This window comes from Aptenodytes patagonicus, chromosome 13 (genome assembly GCF_965638725.1).
Source record: "Aptenodytes patagonicus chromosome 13, bAptPat1.pri.cur, whole genome shotgun sequence".
Lineage (NCBI taxonomy): Eukaryota > Metazoa > Chordata > Aves > Sphenisciformes > Spheniscidae > Aptenodytes > Aptenodytes patagonicus.
The window spans coordinates 4,369,825-4,387,376 of NC_134961.1; the positions used below are offsets into that span (position 1 = coordinate 4,369,825).

The 17,552-nt window shown below is 60.8% G+C and overlaps 1 protein-coding gene across 1 annotated transcript; it reads left to right on the plus strand.

Annotated features, from left to right (window-relative positions):
- The first annotated feature begins 436 nt into the window (after positions 1-436).
- HS3ST2 (heparan sulfate-glucosamine 3-sulfotransferase 2) lies at positions 437-15,559 on the plus strand. Its single transcript, XM_076350764.1, has 2 exons — positions 437-924; positions 14,246-15,559. The coding sequence occupies exons 1-2, from the start codon at positions 437-439 to the stop codon at positions 14,862-14,864; spliced, it is 1,107 nt and encodes a 368-aa protein (XP_076206879.1). The 3' UTR covers positions 14,865-15,559.
- Positions 15,560-17,552: the final 1,993 nt, after the last annotated feature.

The following is a 17,552-nucleotide window of genomic DNA, read 5'->3' on the forward strand; positions in this document are numbered from 1 at the left end:
GCCCCGTCCCGGGCGGGAGGGCTCTGCGCGGCGGGTGCCGGCGGCCTGGCTCGGCCCGGGGGAGGCTGCGGCCGCCGAGCGATCGCGGGGGCTCCGGGAGGAGCTGACGTCAGGCGGCCCCTTAAATAGCAGCGCAGCCGCCTCTGCCCCGGCACTTCCCGCGGAGGCAAGAGTCGGAGCCGCCGCCGTCCGAGCGCCGAGCCGCGCCCGCCGGGGATGGGAGCCGCGGCGGCGGGGCCGCGGGCGCGCAGGGGCCGGGGCGGCGGGCGCAGCCCCCCGGGGCGGCCCGGCCGCGCCGCCGCGTAGCCGCGGGACATGCCGGAGCGGCCGCGCAGGGGCCGGGGCGCCGCCGCGGGGCCCCGGGGGCAGCGGCGCGCCCCGCCGAGCCGCGCCGGGCCGGGCCGCGCCATGCCCGGCGGCGCGGCCCCATGGAGCCATGGCGCATAGGGCGCCGAGCGGGCGGGCCCCGGCTGCGGCTCCGGCTCCCTCCCGGCGGCTGGCGCGGAGGGTCCTCGTCCTCTTCACGCTGTCGCTCTCCTGCTCCTACCTCTGCTACAGCCTCCTCTGCTGCTGCGGCGGCCCCGCCGCGCCCCGCGCCCGCTGCGCGCCCGCCCGCAGCGCCGCCGCCGCCAAGAAACTTCTGCAGAAGTCGCGGCCGTGCGGGCGGCCACCCCCCGCCGAGCCCCCGGGCAGCGCCGCGCCCGCCCGCCGGCCGCGGGAACCCCCCGCGCCGCCGGCCCGCAGCCCCCCGGGGCCGGCCCGCCCGGGCGCCAAGCGCCTGCCGCAGGCCATCGTGGTGGGCGTCAAGAAGGGCGGCACCCGCGCCGTGCTGGAGTTCATCCGGGTGCACCCCGACGTGCGCGCCCTGGGCACCGAGCCCCACTTCTTCGACAGGAACTACGACCGCGGGCTGGAGTGGTACAGGTGAGGGCGGCGCTGCGGGACCGGCCCCCGCCCGCCCGGGCATCCCTGCCCCCGCCCGGGCATCCCTGCGCGGGCATCCCCGCCCTGCCCGGCCGGCGGGACCGCGATCACCCCCGGCGCGGCCCCGACCGGTCCCCCCTGCCCTCTCCCCTCCCCTCTCGGTGGCGGACTCGGGGCTCGGGTCCGCGCCCGCTACCGCGGCGGGTGCTGCCACCTCCCTCGGCGCTGGCGCGCCGGCGGGGCGGGAGCGGACGGTCCGGTCCGCACGGGCGGACGGCGTCGTGCTGCCGGCGGAGTCTGTCGCCCGGCCGCACTCAGGGAGTTTTCCCCTCTCCTCCTCCTCCTCCTCCTCCTCCTGGAGTGCCGAGCGGGGTCGGGGCCGGGCTGGCTCCAGGCAGCGCAGGACAGCCGTGCCCCAGCCCTGCGCGGCTCGTTCCCTCCCGTGGGAACATGGCTGCTGGAGCCCACGCCAGCGCTGCCAGCGCTGCGGCTGCAACCGCCCGAGTCCCAGCCCTGCCGGGAACGGGCTCTGGAGCCGGGACAATAACAGGTTTCCCGTCCCGTCTGAGGAAACACTTGCCTGCGTGAATGGGCCTCCAAAACATGAGTGAATGACAGCTGGACGGGACAGCACGGCTACCCTCCCTGTGGCCCCGCTCAGTGTGCCTCAGCACCCTTCTGCCATCAGGTTTTATCTCTGGCTCTGTGAGAGGGGCAGTCCCTGTCCTCCGCCGTCTTGTCTCTCTGAACTCAGATAAGTGTGGGTCTATCTGAGATCTCTAATAATTTGCAGAGAACAGCGAGCACATCTCCAGCAGGAGACAGTGGGATTTTAATTTCAGCAAAGGCTTTTGTGAGGAGCTCAGGGGTGCTCACAGAGAGGCAGTGTGAGTACTGCGTGTGAGCGGGTCACAGCGCCCGTACGCTCATCCCCTGCCCGTGGTCCCGCATTCGGTGCTGCAGGCAGTTCACCCCCTGCTCCCCGCGGTGTCCAACCCAGTGTCCTGGTGGTTGGTTGCTGCACCGTTGTGGAGCGCTGCAGAAGCTCTGGGCTGCTCTCGGCAGAGCCACAGTGCTTCTGCTGGGCGTCAGCCTCAGGAGGCAAAGGAGGGCTCAGTCTGGCCTTGGGTGCCTGTGAGCTCACAGCAGGGGAAAGGGCACCTGGCATGGTTGGTGTGTCAGAGCATCATGGCGGGTGGTGGCCCGTGGGGCTCGCTTGCCCCTCCAACTCAGCAGCGGTTTCCCAGCAGAGATGTCCCCTGTTCCAGAGCAGGGCAGTGCTTGTCAGCGGCCAGACTGGTCAGGAGGCACCGTGACACGGTGCTCGCTCCCAGCTCTACTGGGGTCCTGGTTTGTCTCCTTGCTGGGCAGGTGTGAGTTGTGCCTGTGGCATGAGGATGCCAGTTTCTGACCGTGAGCGGGTCAGAGCTGCTCTGAGCAGCACCTGCCTGCTGGGCACTGGGCTGGTGCTCCGGCCCTTGTAGCTGGGGTTCATGCCCAGGGAGGCAGCTCAGGCACTGCACTCCCTGCAAATGCAGGCAGGTCTGCTGCCCTGTGTTGTACTTGGGTCACAGCGGACCCTGCAGCCGGGAATGTTCAGCTCCTTTTGCAGCGGTACCAGTGGCAGGTGATGGGAGAGCCAGGACAGGCATGGGTGGAGCTCACTGAAGCTGTTTCCCTCTCCTAAGGCTGTCCTGCAGCATGCCCAGTTCCTCCTGCCCTTTGGAGAGTAGCTGCAGCAGTGCCCTTCACCTGCTCTTGCCCCCCGACAGGTCTGTGTCATTCCCCTGCCTTTCCCCCAACATCAGACACTCTCACCCATCCTGCATCGCCTAAAAGCAAACTGCTGGGAGCAGCCCTGCAATACAGGCCTGTAAGGACAGGAGCAGCAGTGGTTTGTCTAAAGGGCATCCAGAGTAGCAGGACGGGCAATGGAGAAGGACATGGGTCCCAGCTGAGCCCCTTGCTCAGAGTGGAGCTGAGTGTGCTCAGCGCCTGGCTGGGAAGCAGCCCCCCCAGTCATGAGCTGGGGGTCTCCCCACGCAGTCCTTGGCCCTGCAAGCTCTCCGGGCTTTTGTGCTTCCCATGCACACAGTTGGTGCGGGGAATCCAGGGCTGGGAGCCTTGCAGGCAGCGCAGGACTGAACCTCGTGGCACTGCTCCTGCAGAATTGCTCGTGGCTCCTTGCAGGAGGGCTGGGGCCACAGAGCCCAGCCAGGCCAGCGCCTGTCCGAATGAAAGGAAGGGGCTGCACCCTGGGGCAGACCCCGCCTGGGGCACGTAAGGGCACCTGTGGGCACCCAGCATGGTGCTGGTCCAGGAGGCGGGAGCCGTGTCCCCCTCCTGCACATACTTTGGCATCGAGGGGCTGTGGCAGTGAGAGCCGAGCAGCCAACCTCCCACCCCGAGCCGTGGTTCAGCCTGGGATCCTCCATGTGAAGGGACCCATCTGTGACCGGGAGGGACGCAGCCTGTGACAGTGAGTGGCAGTGACGACGGGCAGCTGCCGAGCGAGGCGGGGGCAGCGATGGGAGCACGGCCGGGTGAGCAGTGTGCTGCCTGGGGCCTGGCTTTGCGTCTGGATCAATGGAGAGATCACACCGGAGCAGCGGAACCTCCAAATTAGTTCAGCTAAAACAATTAAATGACACTTCCCTGGTTTTATTACCTTTTTTTTTTTTTAACCTCACAAATGTGCCAAAACTTAAGCACAGAGGCTGCTAATGTATAAAGCGTGGAATTGATTTTCCTCCTTGCAAGTGAAGCAATTAAATGTGGAGCAGGTCTAACCCGCAGCGTGATGAGCTCCTGTTGCTCTGCCAAGAGGCCGGGGAGCAGGAGAGCAGGGTCCTGCCCACGGCCATGTTCTGGGGAAGGGCACAGCTGATGCCATGAACAGCTGGCTGTGAAGGGCTGCCCCGCCGGGACCCCAGGGCGGGGAGGCTGCTCCTGGCCGAAGCCGGAGGCTGTCCCCAGCTGCCAGCCAGGGAGAGGTGATGCTCCTGTGGTTGGGGAGCACTGCGGTGTGGTGGGGTCTGCAGGTAGCCCGGAGCACAGACCCCTTGGAAAGCCAAAGGCAAAGGCTTCCCCCGTCATGAGCAGAGACACTTCACTTGCAGGAGCCCGTGGCTGCTGCAACAGCCGAGCACCCGGTCTGGCTCCGTCCTTCCCATTTTGTGCCCCGGTGGGGAGCCAAGCAGAGGGACCAAGTAGGTCTTTGATACAGTTGAGAGCAGTGTGAGAGCTGAGCCCCTCGATGCTCCAAAAATGTCAGTTCCCATTTTTCCACATTTTCCCCTGCCCCAGAGTTGGTCTGATGCGGAGGTGGCAGAACCAGCGGGAGAGGACATCTCCTCCTGATCCGCCCGTCCTTGCCGGCTCCAAATGTCGTGCTTGCTCACAGCTGCTGTTTTCATGGTGCCTCCTGTCTTAGGTCCTGCCATTGCCCCCGGGGCGGCCTTGGCTCCGTCTGCTCTGGGAGACAGCACGCTGGGCAGAGCCAGACCCTTCTGCTTTCCCCTGCACCAGACCACCGCGCAGGAGCTGCCTGCTCACCGACTTCAGACCCAAAACACCCGTGCCGTTTCCAATTCCCATCAGCCTCTCTAATCCACCTCATTAGCTACAGATACACTACAGGAAAGGTATTTTTAGCAAGATCTGTTTTAAGACAACTGAAACCAAACAGCCAGCTACTGGGGAATATCGATTCATTACCAATCCTGGACTAAATGTTCAATATAGAGCTTTTCCTGCTGCAGGTAGCGTGTGCCAATAACCTTCAGTATTTTCCAGAACACAGGGAAGACAGTGCCGTATAATTTGCAGTTAACTTTGAGTGGTGACTCTGTAATTACAGCATCTCGGGGCACACCTTTCCACCCTAGGATTCTTGAGTAACCCTGTCAGATGCTCCAGCATTGTTTTCAGAGAGGGGCTTTTCCTAGCAGGTCTGGCTACAGGCTGAGCCTGGCTCCTGCCCGGCAGGCTCCGCTGTGCCTCTGTCTGCAGGAGCCGAGCCAGGAGGCAGGCGCTGGCACAGAGGAGAGCCCCATCTGGCTCCCACGCGGATCCACCTGCCTGAGTCCTGTCCCAGGGACGGCACTTGGGCCAAGCCCGGGCTTCCCCACATGCCGGTGTGACAGGTCCCTGGGGGCACCCGTGCACCTGGGGCTCTGTCCCATGCCCTCTACGCTGTGTTTGGTTTTGGGGTGCGCCTGGGGCTGCAGCAGCACAAGGAGCACTGCCGGCCTCTGAGCAGTGGGCACTGCCACTGTCCTGGGGGAGCAGACCCCGCCAGCTGGGGAGCATTGCTGCGCCATCCCCACATCCCTGTGCCTGCGGGAGGGAGAGGAGGGAACGGGCAAACCCAGCTCCTGCACTCCGCCTCGCTAATTGCGCTCTGCTAATGGCCAGGTTGGCTCACACACAAATGGGAGCCCATTAGGCTTTGCCCAACGATGTGGAGTGTTTTGTGGGCTTGACTGACAGTGCATTTTGCTAAAGTTAATTAGTAAGAAGAAAGGAAGGCAGCAAGCTTCAAGGATGCTTTGAAATTTCCTTGACTTCAGAGAGTGCCCTGACTCTGAGGAATGGGTATGAAACCTCCCGCAGACTTTTGTGTGAGGAGCTGCCCTGCAGGCAGCGTGTTGCCTGGTCACTCCCTTGCCTACATCTACCTGCAGGCAGCGGTCCTGCCCTGCCCTCCTCTGGGTGGGCCCGGGTGCCGTGGAGACCCTCGCTCAGGCCCTGGGAGGGCTTCCCCTGCTAAGGCACTGGGAGAAACGCAGGGAGGTAAATCCATGCAGGGCGCCAAGCCTTCAATATTAATGATGCATTTTCTTGCTCTGTCTTCCGTGACCTTGTTTGTAAACGCTGCAATTTGTTCAAACCTTCACTTCGGTAGCACGAAATCCAGCCCGTAACCTGGTATGGCCGTGGGCACGGATGCTTCATGAAGCTGACAAGCGGAGGACGCCGGTCCCTGGTGACCTTGGGTGTCCACCGCGGGGGTCAGGCGCTGTCTGCAGTATCTGCACGCGGTGTGTGCTCCGGGGACGGCTGGGGCATGTGCGCTACCCACTGCCACTGGGCTGGGAGCAGGGACCAGAGCAGGCTCCCAGGGCAGGCGGTGCCCAAGACCCTCTGGCAGCACAGCAGCCACCCAGGCACGTGGCTGGCAGCACCTGGCCCTTTTGGATGTCTGCAGCCCTGGATCCTCCACACAATGACCATGTCCCAGGTGCGTCCCCAGCAGCAGGCACGTTAGATGTGGCTGGAGTTGCTCTTTCTCAGTGCTGGCATGTTGCATGGGGTCTCCAGGACCCGCCGCTGGGTTGGTGTGGTTTGTTCTTGGTGCTGGCACATTTGTCTCGTCCATTTGCACACTCCTGAGTACTGGAAGATCACCAAGTGGGCAACGTGGGCAGCTGGGGCATATTAGGTGATTTTTAAAATGCATATTAATTTTTAAAGTTTCACCTATGGAAGGAGTTGCCTTGGAAATGGGAGAGGGGGACACCCCAGCCTTTCTCCACGAGCCATGGGGCCTCACCCAGTGGCTGGGCTCATGCTGGGCTGGGGTGCCTGCCCTTACTGGTGGGCTGTCTGCTCTGACCCAGCGCTAGCAGCAGGGCTGGTGAGCTGGGCTCTGCGAGCACTGTGCTGGGAAGCCCTCGCCTCCCGCCACTTCCCAGCCGTGCTCCCGTCGACACTGGCCTTGGGCTTTCTCAGACCCTCAGTCAGTGCTGGATGGTTATTTAGGAAGATGGGAGTTACATGTCGGCTCGTGTGCGTGAAGGGCATCAGCAGCGTGCCCTTTGGAAAAGATTTTGTTGATTTAAAGGACACCGCAAATCTCTGGAGCATTTAAATGATTAAAAATTAATCAGCAACAAAGTTAATTACTGTGTTCACACTGCTTTTATGCATTGAAATGTCCCTCATTAGCTCTCTGTGAGCACTGGTGTAAATTCTTTGAACATAAACATTTATTAAAGGAAGCGATCCATCATTAAATCTGAGGCTGCCTTAGCACGGGGCGGTGGCAGCGGGGACACGGGGCCAAGCCAGCCACTGCCTGGGCCGTGGTCCCTTGGGGCGGCGTTTCCCCGGGGCGTACGTGGTGCATCTCTTGAACTGTGCGGGCTGGGAGGACACAGCAAGTCTGTCCCGCTCAGCATTGCAGGAGCCCTGGTCCTGGGGCCAGCCCTCTCCCTGAGCCCGTTATTGTAGTGCTGCCAGCCTTAGCAGATCAGGGGAGGGGACGCAGCAGCAGCGCCGGGGGGACCCAGGCCGGGGGATTCCTGTTTGCCCCGTGAACTCCTCGCAGGGGTCTTTCACTGCGAAGCACCAGCTGTGCAGCTCTCGGCTGGGGTGTCCCTGTGTCCTAGACGTCTGCTGCAATGTCATTCAGCCGGGGAGAGTTTTTTAACTTCCTCACACCTCAGCTTCTTGCGTGTTTGACCCAGTTTTGCTTAAACCTCCGTGTAGCTTTGCTTGAGCTTTCATCTACTGATGCCATCCGCAGTCCTGCTGAACCCGGCAGCGCTGGGCCACCAGCCGAGAGCCAGTGGTGGCTGTCAGCTGTGTGCACCCGCAGCACGGCGCAGCATGGCACAGCATGGCACGGCGGGGCACAGCACCCTCAGCAGCAGGCAGGGAGCTCGGGGCCGGGCTCCTGCTGTGGTGCTGACTCCCGTGCAGCAGCCAGGCTCACTCCGCTATTGCCGGTGGGATTCTGCCTGTGCTTTCCCCTGCTCCTGCCAGGGCAGTGCGGCAGGCAGCCCTCCCGCACAGCTCCAGCCGAGGGGGCGAGGGGCAGGCTGTGGCGTGGGGAAGGGGACCTGCTCTCGGGTCAAGGTGGAGTAGTCCTGCGGGACCATCCTGATGCCAGTCTGCACTCTTGGAAGAGTTTCTGTGCTTGTCTCCGGTACGTCAAGCTGCAGCTGGAGATGCGCTCACAGCCCACCCTTCTCCCAGCTCCCCGGTGCTGCATGGAGCAGTGACCCTCGCCGCTACCCCACCACCCTGTGAGCCCCAGCCGGTCCGGCCCCGCCAGGAGGGCAGCGAGCTGGTGTTCGCTTGTGCTGGAGGATTTTGGCTCCCAGGCTGGTGGTCTCCCCTCTCCCTGTCTGCACGCAGACAGCATCCCCGGATGCAGACGCTGAGCCTGTGGCATCAGGTAGAAGACGGAAAGCGCACAACCCTCATCACAAGAGCCAGCACTTGGGTTTTTTTGCCAAATTAAACAGTTTGGTTTTATGCCGATGAGTGGATGGAGTCCAGGATTACACACGTCAGTCTCTAGCCTCCGAGGAGAGCCAGGGATGCGCCTGCCACATCCTCGCACGCAGCAAGCTGCAGCAGGCAAATATTTACCCAGGAGCTGCCCTGCTCTCCTCCGCGCTCTGCAAGCTGGATGGAGGGGCTGGTGCTGTAACAATGGGATTATCGGATGGGTGCTCTCCCCACGCATGCTTATCTGCAATATCTCAATCATCTAATGAATTTTTGTACAAATTCCTCCCTGGGAGAGTGTTCTATGCATGTTCGACATCAAAGCAGTGCAGCCAGCAAGGGACCACATGTTTCTTTAATGTGGGAGTGTTGTAGGGGCCGTGGGGTGCCCAAAGGCAGATTATAAGAAAATTAATAATTCAGGTCTAGGAAAGGTGCTGGTGAAAAGTTAACTCCTTCAGGGTGAGGTGCTGCCTTCGCAACTGGCACAGCCACAACCGGGGCCAGGCACTCCACTGCTGCCACCCCACAGCCATGGGGCCGTGGGGGCTGCCCAGGGACGTGCCAGCTCCCAGGCACTGTGGGGCATAGTGATGCTGGCTCGGCCACGTCAGGGGACAGCAGCTCTCCCGGGGCCGTGCCAGTGACTGGATGTACCTGACTTGTGTCCCCTCTCCAGTAACGTGGGCAAACGCAACCTCTGAATCTGCAGGTTGGAAGGGAGTGTTAATGCCCATATCAAATGGCACTGAAGAGCTTTAAGAATTGAGTAACTATAATGAAAATAATCTCTAATTCAAGAGGAATTAATGCTGTCTCTCCAGCCAGAGTAATGTGTTGAGCGGAGGATTTGGCTGGTGCGGGGGACGCCCCCCACTCCTCCCGATATACCCAGCAGGTCCTGCTGCGTGGGAGCCCCCAGCCCCAGGGGAGTGTCTGTAGGGGCACCGTTGAGCACACGTGCCAGCAGCCCCTGACTGACGGATTGTCCTGGGGGGAGCTGTGATGCCCCTGATAATTAAATGCCTCTGTTGGTCAGCGCATTGGCCTTCTTGGCAAGAGCAATGAAAAGCAAATGAGGTGAAAAGCCTGTGGCTGCTGAATGGCATCTGCAGGGAATGAGGGGTGAGCTGCGTCCCACTGTTACTGCTGGAAAGGGCTTCTGACACCTCCTGCCAAGGCTTGTCCCTCCTCGGAGGGGACCCATCCCGCGCATCCCTGGAGCGATGCTCCATGGGCTGAGGCTGTGTCTCTGGTCTTGCAGCTGCAGGTGTGTGTGGGCAGCAGAGCAGGCAGCAGCTCTCACCTGGGCAGGGAGCTCAGGCTGGGGCAAAGCATAGTGTCCTCTGCAGAGAGCCGCAGGGCTGGGCCGGTGCTGGGCACGTTCGTGACCCTCCCTTGTGGTTTTTCTCTCCCAGGCAGTCGGAGGGAGCCGGGTGCAGGGGAGGGACAGGCTGCTCTGCTCTCCGGCCCATGGTGTTGCTGCAAGGCCAGAGTGGAGTTTGCTCCACTATGTCCCTAATGATTTCTGTGCAGAGTTGGCCTGGTATTCACTCAGCATCAGCGGTTTTGACCTCCTCCATTTCTGCTGCATCGCAGGTTCCCATCACCAGGACACGGTGCAGATGGCTTGTGCACTGCTGCCGGGTGGAGAAAGCCTCAGTGTTTCTCCAGCCTGACTGTGCTGACGGGGAGAGCACTGGCAGCAGCTGGTGTGTCACCAGCGTGGGCAGCGCTGTCGTGCTGCGGGGGAACCGGAGGGGCCTTGAAGGGGAAGGCTGGGGCCAAGGGAAGCAGCCTCACACTGCCCTCCCGGACCACCAAAGCCACCTCCCGCCCCTCCTGCAGCAGAGGCGACCACCCAGCTCCACCGTCACGGGGGGGACCCGTTATCTAGCAGGGTCGTGAGGGCAGCCACGCCATCCCCCTCCCAGCGGCACCGTCCTCATCCCTGGTGTAGGAGGAGGCAGCTGCTGACCATCCCTTGGCACCCAGCAGCTGTCCCAAGAATGGCAGGTTTGGTGTCTCCCCTGCACCCCGCGAGTGCTCCAGCCATCCCTCCCTGTCAGTGTCACCGGTACGTCGCCATCACCATGCTGGCATCAGCTCTGGCACCGCCTGGCAGCGGCTTGTTCAGCATGTGCCAGGAGCCAGTGCCAAGGCCGGCTGGGGATCTTTAGCAAAGTCATAAGCATCCAGGACAGGTCCCCGAAGTGGCAGGAATGGCTTCTGCCTGAGCCCTGGCTGAGCAGCACCGTGAGCCAGCTACAGAGAGCCTTCACACCTAAACATGCAAGTCTTGGGCTTAAAACTATGTGACATGCTATTTGTATGCAAATAACTCTGTGAATGCAGCAGTCCAAAAATATCATTTTAAAGTCAACTGTAATTAAGTTTGCAATGCATTTCCCTGCTCTTGCAGCCCTGGGGATCCCGCCGTTAACGTAAAGATGAATGCCTGGGTGACATTTCTCCCCCTTGCATGGTTTCACTGGTGATTTATTTATCTATTCGGGTTGTGTTTTGTTGTCTCAGCAGTCTCTGTTGTTCAGGAGCAGCAAACACTGGGAGTCCATTTAAAAAAAAAAAAAACAACTCTTGTCTCATTTCAGTAATTTCCTATGCAGAGATTTCGTGTTTTTCATAATGGATTAGAACCTGTAATTTCATTTTTTGAATACATGGACCTAATAGCTCACGTAGTGAAAGTCTAATAAGCCTGAAGATGAGCCATTAATGAAACAGCAGTTTTACGATTCTCTGCCAATATATTGTAATAGTGAATCACTTATAAAGCTGTCCCGCGCTGATTTATGATGAAACTTGTTTGTGATACAGAGATACAGCCGTGGTGCCTGCCGCTAAATTAGCATTTCCTGACACTCATTAAACAACGGGAATCGTAATCGGGATTTATGGGGTTTGAAGCAGAGCAGTGGGAAAGGCCAATTAAGCCACGTCTGTGCTCAGGTACCTCTGTAAAACAGCCCTGTTAATTTATGCTAACGATTAGTTTCGAATGAGGAAACTGGTCAAGAGCACAGGAGGGTGCGCGGGCTGGCTGCCATGCTGCCCCAGGACAGGCAGCCCCTGTCCCCTCGCACAGCCCCCGGCCCCTCGCTGAGGGGGCAGCGGGGCAGCAGCTCTGGGGCCACGTGTGGTGCGGGAACCCTGTCCCTGTGCCAGCACCTGGGGGAGCGAGAACAGCCTCGGTCGTCATCTCCTGTAGCTCCCCGGCAGCCTGGCACAGATCTCTGGGCATGTCTCTTTAGTATCTCTCTACGGGTCTCTTCCAGCTGCTCATCCAGTCCCCCTGGACCACGGTCTCTTCTTGTCCCCATGTCACCTTCACAGGGAGTGTCCCGGGTCCACCGGGGACCCACCACCCTCGGTGCCTGCTGCCCCCCCCCCCCCCCCCGTGATGCCCCGGGTCTTCCACTGCAGTCCCCTTGTCACGCAGGATGTTGTGGGCTGTGGTTATATCTCCTCCCAGTTAGGTCTTTCATCAGGTTTCTCTCTACAGAGCAAGCCCCAAAGCTGGTGGCTGTGGACCGTGCTTTAGGGACCCTGCAATGACTGGTGGCTTCCCTGGAGGTGTCTGGTTTCGGTCACCGGACTGATGCAGCTCTTGGAAACACCCATGTTGATCACGCCAGCGAGGCAGCATGGCCATGGTGGTTGCGCAGGGTTTATCCCATGAATAAATCAGTGCCTTGCTCTCTCCAGCTGAATTGCTGCAGCCAGGGTTGCTGATGTTTGCTTCCCCTGACTGCTTCTGTCCTGAGGTCTCACTGGCTTACTCAGACATCCATAGCTCCAAGTCTATTAAAGTGACTGTTGTACCAGCTCCTCCCCAGCCTCCTTCCCCGGGTCCCCTTGCAGGGGTGAGCACCCTCTGCGGTGCCCAGCCAGGGCAGACCCTGTCTGGGGGATGTGCATTGTGGGGGAGCGGGGGGCTCACAAGGAGTCCCACGAGCCGAGTTAATGACACCCCTGCTCACACAGTGGCTGCTGCCGGTGCCATGGGGCTGCCAGGGTGCGGATGTGGCTGGAGGGCAGCAGCCTCACTGCCCAGCCCCCTCACCACAACACGCTTGCTGTGCACCAAAGCACCTCCCTGGGTCTGTGAGGGGAGCTCGCCAGCTGAGCTCGCCCCTTCCTCTTGGAAGAGCCCTGCTGTGCCCCCGGAAAGGTGCAGCGGGAGGTGACAGACCCGGAGACAGCCCTCCTGCTCCCTGGGGTCCCTGTGGCCAGGCTGCCCACGGGCTCTCCGGCAGCCAGTGTGCTGCTCTGTACTGGACATGTGTGGGTGCCCCACGTTAAACATACAGGCTCCGTTTTAAAAAAAACAAAACACTCCTGGAGGCACTTTTCACAGTTCCCCATTAAACTCTCCCCAGGCAGCTCCTGACTTGTGCCTCCCAGCCTGTGTTCTGCTGCACAGCTGAATCCAAACCAGTCAGTTTATGAACACGAGCCACCAACTTGCGCCGCAAAGTGGGAAAAGTGGCAGATGCTTCTGAGCAATGAACATAATTGCAATAGAAGGTGCCCTTCCAGCCTGTGCCTCTCCCTGAGGGGCTGGGGCAGGAGGGCAGTGGCCCCAAAGCAAGCACCTGGCTCGCCGCGGCACTGCTGCCGCGAGGGCTCCTGCGTGCCTAGAGCTGTCGTGGCGGCAGCACACTCCCCGGCGTGCGTGCTGGTGTCAGTCAGTACCTGCAGGGCTCTGGCCTCATCCTGGCTGCCAGCGGTCCCTGCCCACTCCAGCCAGGCGCTCCCTGCCCCACTCCCTGCCTGCTCCCTCTCCGCTCCAGCCAGGGGACCCGCGGCGCCATGAATCTGCCTGAGATGGATTTGATAGTTTACTCTAGTAATACAAGACCAATTTATAAATCTTTCTATCCCATTAGTTTTTATTTGATTTGGATGTTCACATGTCAAAGCAGATGATTTAATTAGTGCTAAGCTGGGCTGCAGGGATGCTACATTTTCCCCCAGTCTGGTGCTCCCTCCCTGGCCTTGCAGCCCAGCTCCCTGTGACAGAAACAGACGGGTGCATGCAGGACCCCATCTTGGAGCTACTTGGCCTGACCAAGCCCCCGGCAGGGTGGGCGATACCCTCGTGGGCACAAGCCCATATCCCTGGGCAGCCCCTTGCTCCTGGGTCCTGCTGGAGGAGCAGCACAGCACCTGGGGCTGCATCCATCACTCCCCACAGCTTCTCGTGGCAGTGGCATCACACAGCCACCACGCTTCTGCGTCCCGGCCCCGGCAGTCTTTGCCCTCACTGGGCACAAGGGTTGCGTGCAGGCAGCACTGATTTCCTGCCCGCCTCCAGGATGAAGGCAGAAGGAAAAGGGGACTGTGCTCCCGGTGAGTGCTGGAGGCCAGCACCCTCCTCTGCCTTGGGCACGGTGCTCACTGCGGTGCCGGCGGCACGGGGAGTGCGGGAGCCAGGGTGCACCATAACGTGACTGGGGAGGAGAGACGCCACGTAATTGCAGTAATTCTGGAAGGAGCTGCTGTAATTTCTTTTGCAAATGGCAACTGGTCTAGGAATGGGGGATGAAAGGCTGAGCACAGGCTCCAGCAGAGACTGTCTGCTGGGTAATGCGTCTGTGCCAGCGACTGGGGCGGGTGGCAGGACATGCTCTCCTTCCCGGCTGCAGACTGAGCTCCGGCGCTTTCCTTACATTGATAATGACTTTACTGACAATGGGGATGGAGCAGACCCAGCTGCCGTGCAGCACCAGGGTGCCTGGCAGTCTGGCCATGCCCTTGCCCTCCGTCCTGCCTGGCTCTGCCCTCCTCGGGAGCTGAGCGTCTCTGCTTGCTGCTGTGCTAGCAGGGCTGCCGGTGACCCTGTCCTCTGCGCGGGGGGTCCCCTGGGGCTCGGATGGACCCAGGAGACAGTCATGGCCAGGGGCCTTCTGCAGCACTGCAGCAGGGAGCTGTGCCTGCCTTGTCCTGCCTTGTCTTGCCTTGTCCTGCTGGGAGGGGACACCACGCCAGCCCCACACTGTGGACAGTGCCACACCTCACCTGGCTCCTTCCTCACCATCACCTTCTACTTCACTTGCAGGAGCCTGATGCCGCGAACGCTCGACAGCCAGATCACAGTGGAGAAGACCCCCAGCTACTTCGTCACCAAGGAGGCACCGCGGCGAATCTTCAATATGTCCCGGGACACGAAGCTGATCGTGGTGGTGAGGAACCCCGTCACCCGGGCCATCTCAGACTACACGCAGACACTCTCCAAGAAGCCGGACATCCCCACCTTTGAGGGGCTGTCCTTCCGCAATCGCAGCCTGGGGCTGGTGGACACGTCCTGGAATGCCATCCGCATCGGCATGTACGCCGTGCACCTGGAGAGCTGGCTCCAGTACTTCCCCCTCTCCCAGATCCACTTTGTCAGCGGGGAGAAGCTGATCACGGACCCAGCTGGGGAGATGGGCAAAGTCCAGGACTTCCTGGGCATCAAACGGGTTATCACGGACAAGCACTTCTACTTCAACAAGACAAAAGGTTTTCCTTGCCTGAAAAAGTCGGACAGCAGCGGCTTGCCTCGCTGCCTGGGCAAGTCCAAAGGCAGGACTCACGTGCAGATAGACCCCGAGGTGATCGATCAGCTTCGGGACTTTTATAGACCTTATAATATCAAATTCTATGAAACAGTCGGGCAGGACTTCAGGTGGGAATAAGCATCTGGGAGCAGAGCTGCGGTGATGTGAGGCTGCCGTCTTCCATGAGGGGTCCCAGGGGGGCTGGAGCCAGGACCTCCCGGCCAGCCCATCCTGCCCAGAATCCATGAGCAGAGGCAGGCAAGGGGCTTCCCCAGCCCTCGGGAGGCTGGGATGCTCCAGGGCAAGCTGAGATGGGGGAAGACACAGCGTCCTGCCACAGCCACCGAGGGATGAGTGCCCAGCAGACACTGCCCGTCCCGGCAGGTCAGCGGTGCCGTGGCTTACTCCGTGGGGTCCCATTCGCTTGTACTGCCACATGGTCTCTGGGGCCACGGTGATGGCCCCGTCTTGCAGCCCATTTGCAGGCTGCTCCAAGGCACATCCCTCCTCTGTGTCCCAAAGCAAACTGGCACTCCTGGACACCCCCCAACTGCAGGCAGCGGCCGTGGGGCTGTCCCCGCGGGGCCGTGTCCCGCTGCGGTGCTGGGGTGGGCAGAGCTCTGACCTCTCCACTTTGCCTTTCATCACTTAAGCGCAGTGTGTAACCATGAGGACAGTGAGATGTATCTGCTTGAAAAAGAAGTCTATGAAAAATGTTGTACCGATATTTTGTCCTGTGAATAAAGCACAGAATCCTGCTGTTACGGGTACTTTAGTGGCACTAGTTTCCTTGTTCAGCATGTGATCCCTTTGTGTAAATAAAAGCAGCTACCACCGGTCCATATGCATGGGCTTTTCTTAGGGCAAGGCTGGGCAGCCCCATGCTGCGCTGCTGCCCATGCAGTGCTGCAGGGGGGCCGTGCAAAGCCCCACTGCACCTGCGTGTCAGGCGAGGCAGCGGGCATGGAGCTCGGGGCAGGACAGCAGGTCAGCACGGCACGGCACGGTGAGTAGGGGACCTGTGGTACAGCCCTTCACAGGGGTGGCGGCACCTCTCAGGGGTGCCAGAGGACCCCGGGGTTAATGTCACCTCCTGTAAGGCACCGGGGGGCAGACACCGCATTAGACACAAGCAGCAGTAATTTATGGTTGAACTTAATGGGCTGTTCTGTAGGAGCCCACAATTACACTGAAATGTCAAGTGCTGCACGCTTTGCTAGATGGCTCCCCTGGCCTGTGCACACCTCCCGTTGCATTAGTCATGGTTGTCCTTCGATTTACCTCCCCGGCAGCTGCAGCCGGCCCCTGTGGAGGTACTGAACCATGTGCAGGCTCTGCAGGCAGCCCCTTCTGCCCTGCCTCAGCCGCACAAAGCAGAGCAGCACTTTCAGCCAGGCATTGGGGACATGCCTCAAGGTGCACATGCCCCGGGCAGCTCCTACATAGTCTCACCCAGCCATAGCATGACCATGCCTGCTGGGAGCTGGAAGCTGCGGCACCTTCTCCAAGCAGGGCTGGAGCAGAGCCCCCCTGCATCTCCTTGCTGCACCCCAGCCCTGCTCCCTGCGGGCACACCCTCAGCACCAGTCCAGCCGCTGGTCCCCAAACCCGGCCAAGCCCTGTGGCACTGCAGTGTCCAGCAGTGCACAGGCAGGCGCCCCTTGCCTCGGCTGGGTCAGCCCCATCGCTGCCCCTCCTGCGAGCACCGCACCTCTCCCCACAGCTTGCTGAGCTGATCCCAGGACCAGCCGCCCTCTGACTGCCGGCGCATTCAGGGACAGGGAATTCTCCCAGCTCAGCATCCTACCTGGAGCTGAGACTGATGGGCTGCATCCTTGGGCGCTCGAAGCCAGGCGCAGCATCACTGTGCTCCTGGCTCAGCACTGCTGTGCTCCCAGCTCAGCACATCATGAGCTGCTGGGGCAGCCGGGGGCTCACACAGCTCCCGCAGGGCTCGGCTGCAGGGATGAGCTGGTGATCACCACACTGGCACAGCCAGGCAGCGTGGGGTCCTGGCCTGCCAGGGGAGTGCCCGCTCTGTGGATGCACACACAAAGCTCAGCCCATCCTGCAGCAATCCATCTTACGAACCTGTTAGCAGGCCCTGTAATGAGCACAACTGTTCATGAATATCAATAACTGCTCTTGTTGGAGTGGTGTTATTTGCCTTTCCAAGTGCTGGACTGTTTGAATCATCTATTGATTTTCGTAGGAAATCTCAGGCATTTCTGTCAAAGGTTGCAATTTACCACTAGCATCTAAATCTCAGTCCGAGCCTTCAGCCTCTCCCCCATGCCTGCACAAACTGGTGTCGATGCCGTTTTGCAGCCAGCCTCTCCCCAGGGCAGGGAGCAGCCCAGGAGTGGCCGGACGGCCTGGGAGGGTCCCACCGTATTTGCCAGTGCAGCATGGGTGCTGTGGCAGGGCCGGTGCTCAGGGCACTGGCGGCTGTTAGATCCCCACATGCTTGGTGGCAGAACAGCCCAGGGTACGACAGGGCAGGGACAAAACCCCCTTCCTAGGCCAATTCCACCCGCTGCCAGTGCAGAGCTGGGCACAGCGAGGGCAATTCCTGGCCAGCTCTGCTCAGACTCGTCCTCCGGCGGCTCTGGGGCCATGGGGAAAGTGCCTGGGGAGAGTGGCAAAAGGGTGGGGGGGTCCTCCCAGGGTGGCTGTGACCCAGGAGGGCACAGTGTCACCCCACGGTGTGGGGGACACAGGCACCCCCCCGGAGCTAGTGGGTCGCAGAGGCAGGCTTATTGACACGTTTCACTCTGAAACCTGTGCTTTCTGCCAGGGATGCACAAGGCAATCGCAGAACAGGGG